This window comes from Danio rerio, chromosome 20, assembly GCF_052040795.2.
Source record: "Danio rerio strain M-AB ecotype USA chromosome 20, GRCz13ab, whole genome shotgun sequence".
NCBI lineage: Eukaryota > Metazoa > Chordata > Actinopteri > Cypriniformes > Danionidae > Danio > Danio rerio.
In genome coordinates, this window is record NC_141040.1 from 50,105,001 (window position 1) to 50,118,738 (window position 13,738).

The 13,738-nt window shown below is 36.6% G+C and overlaps 2 protein-coding genes across 6 annotated transcripts in view; one reads left to right on the forward strand and one right to left on the reverse strand.

Annotated features, from left to right (window-relative positions):
* bmp2b (bone morphogenetic protein 2b) overlaps positions 1-5,473 on the forward strand; it is a 6,020-nt gene extending 547 nt beyond the window's left edge. The window contains 2 exon segments of the mRNA NM_131360.2: positions 2,011-2,384; positions 4,238-5,473. Of these exon segments, the coding sequence (NP_571435.1) occupies positions 2,024-2,384; positions 4,238-5,112 (1,236 nt within the window). The 5' untranslated portion in view covers positions 2,011-2,023 and the 3' untranslated portion in view covers positions 5,113-5,473.
* The window catches only part of fermt1 (FERM domain containing kindlin 1), a 211,495-nt gene that overhangs the window by 119,550 nt on the left and 78,207 nt on the right, over positions 1-13,738 (reverse strand). The window lies entirely within an intron of this gene.

A 13,738-nucleotide genomic window follows, 5' to 3' on the forward strand; every position in this document is an offset into this window, starting at 1 on the left:
CTTCCTTATCATCAGATCTCTTTGTCGTCTTTGTTGCCCGAGTTGTTTTTGCGTAAGATCGACCACCTGTAGCCTCACAACTCTGCCTCTCCCTTAGCGAAATGTCTTTTGCTAGACATTCAGTCCTTTTGAAGACTTTCCTTTCATGATCTAAAGACAGACCCCCACCCAGACAGCGCGCTCTTATCTCCCTTTAATTGCAGACTCCATGTCTGCTGTCTTCATGTCTCCCTTCTTTCGATTTCTTTTGATTCACTCTTTCCTGTTTCATCCCATTTGTCTGACATCCTCTTTGGAGTCTCCCGCTTTCACTGTAGATCAATCTCTTATTATAGCCTGAGGCAGGGATATTATTCTTAATCTTTTTTTTAGAGCGCGAGTGTGTGTTCATCGCCTCAAAGACATCTCCAAAAGATCCAGATATGTCTGTGGTTTGAGGCAGCCGCAGGTTGAACGCGGCCAGGGAACTTTTCCATGCGTATAAGTGGTTGAAGCTCTGGGCTTGAAGTCAAACGTGTTTTTTTAGGACTTAAAGGCGCAGGTATTCCATAAAATCAAACTATTATGAGTTATTGGCGGATTGAACCTATCTTTAGGTGATCTATGAGCCATTGTGCCACTGAGCAAGGCACTTATTAACGACACCAGATTGCTCCAAGAGGGGCTGTAGTTTAAAAATGTACTCTTCAAAAATAAAGTTATTTTAAATAATTAAACTTTACTTACAGAATATATTTTCTTGCAATATTTAAACATTCTTAAATCAAGAACATCACAGTTTTGTTTTTAGAAATAAGAAGTGAAATTAAGTGAGGCTTTCTTTAAAACAAGCTAAATTATTTCCAGTGGGGTAAGTAAATAATCTTATGTCAAACTAAAAGCAAGAATTGTTTACTGGCTTGATTTGAGGAAAAACACTTGATTTCGACGTTTTATTTCTGAAAACAAAGCATTTCACTTGTTTAGAAAATGCAATTCGATAGATAGATATTTGATTTTTAGATATTTACACTAGAAACCAGACAAAAACCATTTTAATTTTCAGGAAATGCATGTTTTTATGCAGCGCTTTACATTATTTTTACTGTTACGTTACAGGTTTAGATCAATGTAAAGTTATTATAGTTATTGGTGGATTGGACCTATCTTTTAGATGATCTATGAGCCATTGTGCCACTAAGCAAGGCACTTAATTGCTCCAGAGATTGCTCCAGAAGGGCTGTAGATTTAAGAAATGTACTCTTAAAAATAAACTTATTTTATGAATTAATCTTCACGAAAAATATATATTCTTACTCTCGAGTCTAAATATTTAAACATTGTAAAATCAAGAAGCATTTTCTAAACAAGTAAGGTCCAAATTAAGTGAGGATTTCTTTAAAGCAAGCTCAATTATCTTCCAGTAGGGTAAGTAAAATAATCTTATTTCAAACTAAAAGCAAGATTATTTTACTCACCAAACTGGTTAGATTTGAGGAAAAACACATAATTTTTACATTTTATTTCTGAAAGCAAAACATTGCACTTGTCTATGAATAATATGATGTAAATATAATTTAATAAATTATTAATAATTTAAATTATGAAATTGAATAATAATACAATAATAATAAAATATTAATATATATATATATATATATATATATATATATATATATATATATATATATATATATATATATATATATATATATATATTTACACCTGAAACGAGACAAAAACTCTTTTTGGAAAACCACACTTTATGCAGTGCTATCATGTATTTTAATTAAAATGTTATATTACAAGTTCAGATCGATGTGTTGCTTTGGATTCTGTCTCCCTTAAAGCAGCAGAGCATGCTTTTCCCAAGAAACCAGAAAATAAAAAGTTCACTGTGGGCCCTAAAAAGGTTCATCTCTATGATGCAATGCTGTAAAACCTTTAAAATGATTTATGGTAAGAACAATGCTAAACCCAAACAGTTACTGCATTTTTTAGACAGCCCTAACTGGTGTTCCCTCTTCACAGGAACTGACTGATCATGGTCGCCGTGGTCCGCGCTCTCACGGTGCTGTTGCTCGGTCAGGTGTTGCTGGGAGGTGCCGTTGGACTCATTCCCGAGATCGACCGACGGAAATACAGTGATTCGGGGAGACACACACCGGAGCGAACTGATACAAACTTCCTGAACGAGTTTGAGCTACGCTTGCTCAATATGTTCGGATTGAAGCGAAAACCCACCCCAAGCAAATCGGCAGTGGTCCCTCAGTACATGCTGGACTTGTATTATATGCACTCTGAAAACGATGACCCGAACATTCGGCGCCCGAGGAGCACTATGGGAAAACATGTAGAAAGGGCAGCCAGCAGAGCAAACACGATACGAAGTTTTCATCACGAAGGTGAGGCCTGATTTGATATTACAGCCTGAAAATGTACACAATTTTCCAGTGTAAAAGAATGTTTGTTTATTCCCGGAACATTCCAAAGTTCTATAGGAATGATGTGATGCAACCGTTTGGAAAGCAGCGACATTCCACAAGCGGCTCTCACTGTTATTAAAGAAGCAAGAAATGGCATCCTAACGGTCACTTTGTGCAAATAATTGATAGTGTTTGAGTGCACTTAGAGTAGTTTTCCAGACAAGGTGTGGAGTTTATGCACTAGTTATTTTCCAAGAATCCGCAGATTGCAGTAACAAGCCCTACGAGGAAGTCCAGGATGGTAGTTTTGCTGTTCTCCATCAAGTTCTGTCATTGATGTTTTTGAGCCCTCAATGGGAGGGCTTGTTTCTGCACCAACTTACAGATATTGTGAGTGTGTGTGTGTGTTTAGCTTTGCTCAACTCTTTATCACATGCCCGAGTAACTCTAGCCTAACTTGCCAGATTGTGGGTGGCCTTGTTGAATGGTCAGATTTAATTCACAAGAAACTGTATCCGCTTTTCTTTTTTGATACATATAATGAAATCAAATCCGAGTGTGATCAGGTGGCATGTCAATTAAGTCTCTTTTAGGTGTGTTATCTGATTTAAACAATGGTGAAACATGCCCTCTCTTGCTCTGGAAGACTTGAGCCTGTGAAAGTCACCGGCCTCGTTCATGCAAGTCTTCCCTCTGGAGTCTGTTTAGAGGTCAGTGTAAACTGTAGCGCACGATTTAGAAACATTTCACTTTAGTTTCAGGGATACACAGGACAAAATCACGCTAACTTGCTGTACTGTGGTAAAGAGAGGGGGAGGGATGCATACGAGAGTCATTACAGGGCTTTTTAGGAGTAGGCTGGCTCTGCAAAATGGCACAGATTTGGATGGATGACATCCAGTGGTTGAGCTGAAACACTGCAAACTACGATGCTTCTTGCGCACTCGCACTTCAACGCACAATCTAAGCATTTGCGTGTTCCTTGTTGATTCCAAAAGGAAACTTTTCTCTATAGTTCCTCCTACGCCTCTGGCATTTCTCATTGATGTGATGAACTCTGTGGTTGAGCACCTGATGGGAATTTTATTACATCCCATTTTGGCACGGCGTTATGTAATTGTTTTAAAGTTCCAGCCAAAATGGAGCTTTTGAAATCACTTGTTTTGATGTCAGTCCTCCTGAGAGATTCTCAGCTGAGGTGCGCAGTCAAGTAGCCGTCCTACACGTACGGCTTGTACGATTTGCTGTTTTGGCATAAGGTACAAACAGAAATTAGGAATGTCAATACACTCATAACTGTGGCTGACTGCATTCGGCAAGCCCCGACATGTTTTCAGTCACTCCCCCTCAAGACGGATTGACTGGGAGAAAAAGGAAAAGGTGAAGAAAGACAGACAAAAATGAGGGAAAGAAAGAGCTGGGCTTTCCCACATCAAATAAAGTGCGCTTATCTTCTGTAGGCTCTTTGTGATTATGCAGCAGATAGGTTGGATTATTGGGAATGGAATTTCCAAAACGACTCTTTTCAAAAGAGATTAAGCAAGCTCTTTGGTCTGAGAGCGTTTTATTTTAGGGCATTGAGTCGTAGGAGTAGCTGTTTCTTCGCTGATTGCAACCTTTATTCAATAAAGACTTGGAAACAAGAGAATGTTGTCACTCTACAGCCACACAAACAGCCTTGTGCTTACAGCTGGCCTTTCATTTTAACACCTGGTCCTGGTACCTTATAATATCCAGCGCAGGCCAGACCAGCAAATTGCTGAGTGGAAAATCCCCCCCCAAAAAAGACTTGTTAGATGTTTCTAACAAACTCTTTTCTTCTGTCCTTCCAGAGGCTTTCGAGGCACTGTCCAGCCTGAAAGGAAAAACAACGCAGCAGTTTTTCTTCAACCTTACCTCCATTCCTGGCGAGGAGCTGATCTCCGCTGCGGAGCTGCGCATTTTCAGGGACCAAGTTCTCGGAGATGCCAGTACGAGTGGCTTCCACAGAATTAACATTTACGAGGTGTTCAGGCCAGCTTTGGCCCCCTCCAAAGAGCCTCTAACCAGACTTCTGGACACCCGTCTGGTGCAGGACTCTCACACGCGCTGGGAAAGCTTCGACGTGGGTTCAGCTGTGGCACGCTGGGCCCGCGAATCCCAGCACAACCATGGGCTCCTTGTAGAGGTGCTCCATCCTAAGGAGTCAGAAGTATCCGAGGAGGCTGAGAGCAACCGGAGGAAGCACGTGAGGGTCAGTCGTTCCCTTCACGCGGATGAGGACTCGTGGGCACAAGCCCGACCTCTGCTGGTAACCTACAGCCATGACGGTCAAGGCACAGCCGTCTTGCATTCGAACCGAGAAAAGCGGCAGGCTCGACGAGGGCAAAAGCCGAGGAGAAAGCACCACCAGCGCTCGAACTGTAGGCGACATGCTCTCTATGTGGACTTCAGTGATGTCGGCTGGAACGAGTGGATCGTGGCACCGCCAGGCTATCATGCTTTCTACTGCCATGGCGAGTGTCCGTTCCCTCTGCCGGACCATCTAAACTCCACCAACCATGCCATTGTCCAGACGCTGGTGAACTCGGTCAACTCCAACATTCCCAAAGCCTGTTGCATCCCGACGGAGCTCAGCCCTATCTCACTGCTGTACCTGGACGAGTACGAGAAGGTCATTCTTAAAAACTACCAGGACATGGTGGTGGAGGGCTGCGGGTGCCGATGAGAACAGTCTCCCCAATGAAGACTTTTATTTATACAAAAGAGCGAGCTATTTTGGAGGAAGAAAAGAAATATATATGAATATATTTATGTTGAATGAACAAAACAAAAAAAATGGGAAAATAAATATTTTAATGAGAGTGCTTGCTTTTTCCAGTGGCTTCGAAGATGATTTTTTTCTTGCCCCATTCCAAAACAAGTGCAATGGCACATGAAGTATAATGCTCAGATTTTTATGATGTATTTATTGCATAACCACTTTATTTGTAAATGTGTATTTATCATGAAAAAATATATGATCTTCATTCAGTGTGCATTTGGGAATACCTTATTTGATACCAAAAAAATAAACAATGGATGATGAAGTTCTCTTTAAAAAGTCATGATATAACATGCTGAGGGCATATTAAAAATCTATGCATTAATAGATTTTAGACATTTGTTATCATGCATGATATGTAATTTTTTTTTTTTACAATAATTAGCCAAAATTTAGGATGACTTTAAATGTTCAATGAAAAAAAAACACATGCATTTAATTATGTTGTTGTGCACTAAACGTTAATTCAGTATTAGCTGTAAATGGTTTCTGGTGTCACATCCAGTTATTTTAACTGTACACTATTAGTCAGTTATGCTGCTTTATCTAATCATAATCATAAACATACTGGTTTATAGCACACATTTGTTACCTTGAGATAATTATTTTAAAAAATCTTATCTTTGTATTGCAAAGTAAGGTGGATAAAGGTGTATAATATCAAAAAAAGGGCGACACTTCATTTTAAGGCACAATTTTTGTTATTAACCAAGTATTTTAGCTCAAGAAACCACTGATTATCAGGTTATTTAGGTTGTGGTGGGGTTAGGAATTGGGTATAAGGGTGTATAATAAGATCATACTTTATCAATACTAAAAAAAGCCACTATCTTCATAATAAACGGGTAATAAGCCAATATTCAATAGTGGGAATTGGTATTTAAACCAAAATGTTGCCAAAAAAATAAACTATAGTCAAATTATATCCAATTATCAGGCATCAGAGCTGCTGTAATTATGAATCCTTATATCAAGAAAGATAAAAAATCCTCATCTTTGTCATTAATTTTCTAATTTCAAATCATGTTAATGAATTTACCCCAAATAATGCCTTTTTATTTTGCCCTAAAGTCTATTGTTTAGGGTTTTTTTTAATACTCCAAAGGAGCTGTATAAACAAAAAAGACTAAATTTTTTGCATGCTGCTTCCCAAGTAAGCGTGGTGTTGTTTAATAGCATTATTAGTTTTTCATGTGTTTCATTTGTGTTTCATTTATTTTGGTTCTGTCAACTTGAGGACCTCAAGTTTGTAGTACATATTTAATACCATAATTTAAAAAAAAAAATAGGAAAATTTATAAAGGTGACCTTATTATTTCCAAAAAAGGGTCACACTTCATTTTATGTTATAATTCTCATTAAGTCTCTTTGGTCAATAAACCACTGATTATTAATAGTTATTTATGTTGTAGTGGGTTTAGAAACTGGGTATAGAGATGAGGAATATCTTTCTTTTTAAGTGCTAAAAAAATCCAGTATCTTAATAAATACTGGTAATGCAGGTAACAGCCGGTATTTGGTACTTAAACTAATGTGTTTCCAAAAAAAGAAACCATGGCCAAGTTAATTCCAATTATCAGGCATCAGAGCTGCTGTAATTATCAATCCTAATATCAAGAGAAAAAAGTATCCTCATCGATGCCCTTAATTTTCTTATTTAATGCATTTACACCAAATTAATGCCTTCTAATTTTGCCCAAAAGTCTATTTTTGGGGGTTTTCTAAAGCTCAATAGGTGCTGTATATAGAAAAAAAGACTACAATGTCTACAGTTTGATTCCCAATAAGCGTGGTGTTGTTTAGTGGCATTTTTTAAAATAATTGTTTTGGTTTTGTCAACTTGAGGACATCCAGTTTGTAGCATATATTCATTACCTTAATTTACCTTTAAATCTTGCCTCGGTATCGCAAAGTAAGTTGGATAAAGGTAACATTATAATATACAAAAAAGGGTCACACTTCATTTTAAGTTACAATTCTTGTTGTTAACCAAGTCTTTAAGCTCAATAAACCACTTATTATTAATAGATATTTTGGTTGTAGTGGGTTTAGGGGTGTAGAAAAAGATCCAACTTTATAAGTACTAAAAAAAGCCAGTATCTTAATAATACGCAGGTAATAAACCAATATTACTAGTGGGAATTGGTACTTAAACTAAAGTGTCGCCAAAAAAAAGAAAAGAAACCATGGCCAAGTTAATTCCAGTTTTCAGGAATTAGAGCTGCTTTAATTATGAATCCTTATATTGGAAGAAAAATAATCTCATCTTTGCCCGTAATTTTCTACTTTCAGCTTATTTTAATGCATTTACACCAAATTACCACCTGATTTTGCCCGAAAGTCCATGATTAGGGTTTATCTAAAACTCAAAAGGTGCTGTATAAACAAAAAAGACTACAATTCTACATTTTACTTTCCAAGTCAGCGTGGTCTTGTTTAGTGGGATTATTTGTGTTAATTTTTTTGGTTCTGTCAACTTGAGGACCTCCAGTGTGTAGCACATATTTGTAACTTAAATATTTTAAAAATCTTGCCTCTGTATCGCAAAGTAAGTTGGATAAAGGTGACATTATAATATTCAAAAAAGGGTCACACTTCATTTTAAGGTACAATTCTTATTATTAACCAAGACCTTTAGCTCAATAAACCACTGATTACCAATAGTTAATTAGGTTGTGGTGAGTTTAGGAATTGGGTATAGGGATGTAGAATAAGATCATACTTTATACAGACTCAAAAAGCCAGTATCTTAATAATAAGCAGGTAATAAGCCAGTATTTATTAGTGAGAATTGGTACTTAAAATAGCGTGTTGCTAAAAAAGAAACCATACCCAAGTTAATTCCATTTATCAGGCATCAAAGCTGCTGTAATTATAAATCCTAATATCAAGAGAGAGAAAAATCTTCATCTTTGCCCTTATTTTTTATTAAATTTCAGCTAATGTTAATGAATTTACACCAAATTAATGCCTTCTAATTTTGCCCAAAAGTCCATGATTAGGGTTTTTCTAAAACTCAAAAGGTGCTGTATAATAATAAAAAAAAAGACTACATTGTCTACATTTTGCTTCACAAGTAAGCGTGGTCTTGTGTAGTGCCATTATTTGTTCATTGTTCATTTTTGGGTTTTGTCAACTTGAGGACCTTAAGTTTGTAGCACATATTTGTTACCTTAATTTTAAAAAAATCTTGCCTTGCGATTGCAAAGTAAGGTGGATAAAAGTGACATTATAATATTTAAAAAAGGGTCACGCTTCATTTTAAGGTACAATTCTTGTTATTAACTAAGTAATTTAGCTCAAGAAACCACTCATTATTAATAGCTATTTCAGTTGTAGTGGGTTTAGGGGTGTAGAATAAGATCCTACTTTATAAGTACTAAAAAAAAGCCAGTACCAAACAGGCAATAAGCCAGTACTTAATAGTGGGAATTGGTACTTAAACTAAAGTGTTGCCAAAAACAAGAAACCATGGCCAAATTAATTCCAGTTATCAGGCATTAGAGCTGCTGTAATTATAAATCTTAATATCAAGAGAAAAAAAGAATCCTCATCGATGCCCTTAATTTTCTATTTTCAGGTTATTTTAATGCATTTACACCAATTTAACCTCTTGTGTTTTTGCCCAAAAGTACATGATTAGGGTTTTTCTAAAACTCAAAAGGTGCTGTATAAAGAAAAAATTACTACATTGTCTACATTTTGCTTCCCAAGTAAGCGTGGTCTTGTTTAGTGGCATTGTTTGTGTTCATTTTTTTTGGTTTTGTCAACTTGAGGACCTCTAGTTTGTAGCACATTTGTGTTACCCTAATTTGAAAAAAGTCTTCCCCCAGTATTGCAAATTAAGGTGGATAAAGGTGAAATAATATTTAAAAAAGGGTCACACTTCATTATAAAGTTCTTTTTTTTTTTAATAAACAAGTATTTTAACTCAATAAACCACTGATTACCAATAGTTAATTAGGTTGTGGTGGGTTTAGGAATTGGGTATAGGGGTGAGGAATATGATCATACTTTATATGGACTAAAAAAGCCAGTATCTTAATAATAAGCAGGTAATAAGCCAGTATTTATTAGTGAGAATTGGTACTTAAACTATTGTGTTGCCAAAAAAGAAACCATACCCAAGTTAATTCCAGTTATCAGGCATCAACGCTGCCGTAATTATAAATCCTAAACAAAATAAGACTGCAATGTCTACATTTTGCTTCCCTAGTAAGAGTGGTGTTGTTCAGTGGCATTATTTATATATTTTTTTCTGTCAACTTGAGGACCTCAAGTTCATTTTAATTCTATATTTACCTATCACATCCATTGGATGATGTGTTCAGCGATAGAACGTTCAGCAAAACAGATCAGATCAGATGCAAATACATGCCTTCGATGTTCTAGGAAACCATCGCAGTGGTTTTCAAGAATGAACACTCAAATATTCATGCGGAAACACTGAAATGTGTTTTCAAAATAATAAATCACAATGACCCCGGTTGGCTGCGGAGCGCAGAGCAGCTTTGATTTTAGCATAATTATGTGTGTTTGGCTATTTCTCTCTGATCCGTAGTTTATCCAAAAGTTTCTATTTCTTGCTACGTTAGTTTGTCATTGTATAGACCAAACCGCAGCGCTGGTATGGAAAAACTCAGCAGCCTTTGTGGTTTATATCCAGCCCCAGAAGGAACTGCTTTTCCTTTAAAAACCCCAGAATGAATGCTTTTAATGAAAATTACATTTCATGCAATGGTAAAAACCCACTTCCTCCATGCCAAACGCTCTCAGAGTGGAGAAACATTCTCAGGGAGTGTTAGATTTAATGGTTCGTCTTTAAAAGAGTCCATAAAGCTTTAATTGAGTTGTATGGCAAATACAACTCCCCTGCCATGTTTCACATTCAACATGCGTTTCCCTTCGTCTCTCCTGTTCTGTCAGCCTACAAGGGTTGACCCTTTGACTTCTTACTACCCAAGAGATCAGGGGAAACTATAGCGGGGTCAGGGTCACTCCAGAGAGCCGTAAAACATCTCAGTTCTAACATTTGCCAAACAAATACATCACTGGCCTACTATGTGCTATGCTTTCACATGATTATAGTTCCTCAGGTGGGTTGGTCCTACTAATGCAGTTTTTTCATGTCTCCATTTATTTTCCTACTATCTTAGAAAACAGCTAATAAATAAGCAATGCAGTTGTTTGAAATGTGTTATGGCTCTCTGGAGTTTTAATATTATTTTATTAAATATTTGCATGCACATTAAAACAAATGGTTGCATTCACAGACGCAGATCTGTGTTAATGATCAATGAACATGCATACAACAACTTGGGTTTTCACATGCATGGAAAAAATATTTAAATGTTTGTATAATTCATCTTTTTTCATAATTTTGACAAATGTTGAAATTTTAATAAATCAATAAATCATAAAGGTTAATATATTTGTTTTAAAGAAATGTTTAACAGATATGCTGCTATAATTAAATACAGTTGAAGTCAGAATTATTAGGCCCCCTTTGTTTTTTTCTTTTCCAAATATTTCCCAAATGGTGTTTAACAGAGCAAGGAAATTTTCACAGTATGTGCGATAATATTTTGTCTTCGGGAGAAAGTCTTATTTGATTTATTTCAGCTAGAATAAAGCAGTTTCTAATTTTTTAAAAAACATTTTAAGGTCAAAAAATTATTAGCCCCTTTAAACTATATATTTTTTCGATAGTCTACAGAACAAACCATCGTTATACAATGACTTGCCTAATTACCCTAACCTGCTTAGTTAGCCTAATTACCCTAGTTAAGCCTTTAAATGTCACTTTAAGCTGTATAGAAGTGTCTTAAAAAAATACGTAGTCAAATATTATTTACGGTCATCATGGCAAAGATAAAATAAATCAGTTATTAGAGATGTGTTATTAAAACTATTATGTTTAGAAATTTTTTAGTGCTGAAAAAAAAAAAAATATATAAATATATATATATATATATATATATATATATATATATATATATATGTATATGAATATTTTTTAAAAGACTATGAAGAACACTGATCATTCTTTTTGTTCTTCCAAATATTTAAAAATATCACATTTATATATCTAATTACTTTACATTACATTAATAATTTCAAATACATTTATTTTCAATCCACATCTATCTATCTATCTATCTATCTATCTATCTATCTATCTATCTATCTATCTATCTATCTATCTATCTATCTATCTATCTATCTATCTATCTATCTATCTATCTATCTATCTATCTGCATGTATGTTCAACAGGTTTATACAATAAGTTTAAACAACAGTTCCGTCTGGTTCTTGAATCTGATTGGCTAATAGCCGTGCTATAATCTGCAACAACAACACTTGTACAGCCTTTTCGCCCTTGTGTATTAATCCGTCCACATAGAGTGAGAGCAAATCAATAAACTCACTACAGTTTGACAAATATTGCAGCTGTAGGACAACATAATGTACTTTTGAGGCTCTATTACGCAAGAATGTAGTTGTTTAGATTGATACTATGCAGTTCATTTATAAGGATAGTGCCTATTTTAAATATTTATAATTTTGGAGATTTATTCGGCATTAAGTAGAGCAAAGAGGGTTGATGTTACGCCACAAGATGACAACAAAGACCACATGACAGGTATTTAAGGAAGGAAAAACTCTGCGAAAATTATTATAAAACTGGTAAGTTGATCTCTCTTTTGTATGTTGTAGTGCAGTATTTATACCATAGTATTCTGCTAGTGTTTGCTCTGCTTTGGCTTTTTCAGGGTTAATATTTGTGATCTCCCAAGATCAACAGAGAAATACTGGGAAATCTCTGTAGACTGATGATCATGCCAGTCAGCCTTAAAATCTTAAAATGTGAGCAATGTCTACTCTTTTGTCATAATTTTAGACATTACGCTAGACAATCATTCAAACACTAGCTCTAAAGTGACATTTGTGAAGTGGCAATGGTTTCTGCTGTTCTGACGTCAGCTGCGGATGTGAATGAATGGCAGAAGAAAGTAGTTCCTCATACAAAATGATTTTTGAGAACCTAAGTGTTTGATTTGCTTATATTCTTGATTTTGCCGTTGAACTGTTGTATAAATGCAATATCACACTCATAGCAGTGCAATATGGCTGTATATCGGCACTGCTGGGACACTAAGGCCCAGTTTACACTGCCAGTTTAATGTGACCAAATTCAGATTTTTTGCTCATATATGAGATGATCAGATCTGTGCTATGATCGTGTAAACAAAAAAAAAAGCGCTTGCATTCAGAAATTCAGAGATCGGGTTCAGGCCTCCTTCATATATGGAAATAAATCAGATATAAATCGGATACATGACAATGCGACTATCATGTAAACATGCAGATCGGATTTATTGAGGCATTCTGTTTTGTATGTCATTAAACTTGCAACATTGTGGTATTTCTCCAAGGTTTAATGATGTAGAAGGAAGAGCGTGTGTGGAGACGCAGATGCGGTAAACAACAACAGGGAAAACATGGAGTAGGAAAGTGGTCAATCGCCACAATTTGCTCCCACCAGACCAAAAATTCCTCTGAATGGTGGAGGACACCATGTGAAGCTTCATAAACTAATTTCGAGAGGAGCACGTGATATGATTGAGCACTGCTGGCCACTCATCCGTAATCAGTAACAATCCAATCAGAGCGTTCCCAGCTCACTATAAATGGATCATTTTCTCATTACTGCTCTTTCTTCGTTTTGGAAGAATCCCCCCTTCCACCCCATCTCCTCCTTTCCCCCTTTTTTTCTAAAAGGGGGAGCTATCGAGACCTACCTGATCTTGGATCCCCTGATATGCTTACTGACCAGGCGGGAGCCCTGGGCTCAAATATCTCCGAGCTCAGGGTTCTCTTCCAGGACAGCATGCCAAACCTTTTAATGCCAAGCATATCTAAGTGGGAACTCTTGAAATATAAACCATAAGTGCAAGCTGCGATGTTGGCCCTTCTCTGCCTCAAAATCATTTTAAAGTTGGGCGATCTTCACATATATCGCAGAGCTAAAAGCAAGACAATTTCTTCCATCGTTGGTAGTGTGGCGCAGAACCCGCCTTTATGTATGTGTGACATCGCAAATTGTATGGCAAGGGTAAACATATTAATCGGATGTATCACAATTAAAAGAACATGTAAACGGACAGGCAAAAGAATCAAGTATAGGAAACAAGTCAGAATTGGACATTAAGACCTGACCTGAACGGGGCCTAACGCCTGTTTCACACCGCAAGCGTCAGCAGCGCGCGAGCAGAGCGCGAGCAGAGCGTGAGCAGCGCGTATGTCGAGCAGAAGCAGCACGCAGGCGTTTGCCCTTCACACCAGCTGCGTCTGCAGCGCGCAGCTCTTCGGCAGCTGCTGCAGAGATCAACATATCTCTGTCTATTCTATCTAGTTACCTACGTCTCTCTATATACAAATACACTTTTTAAACTTTTCATCTGCAGCAAGGCCCGCGGCAACTGCGGTTTCTTTAACCTGCAAATCTTTATTTTACTAATTTTATAG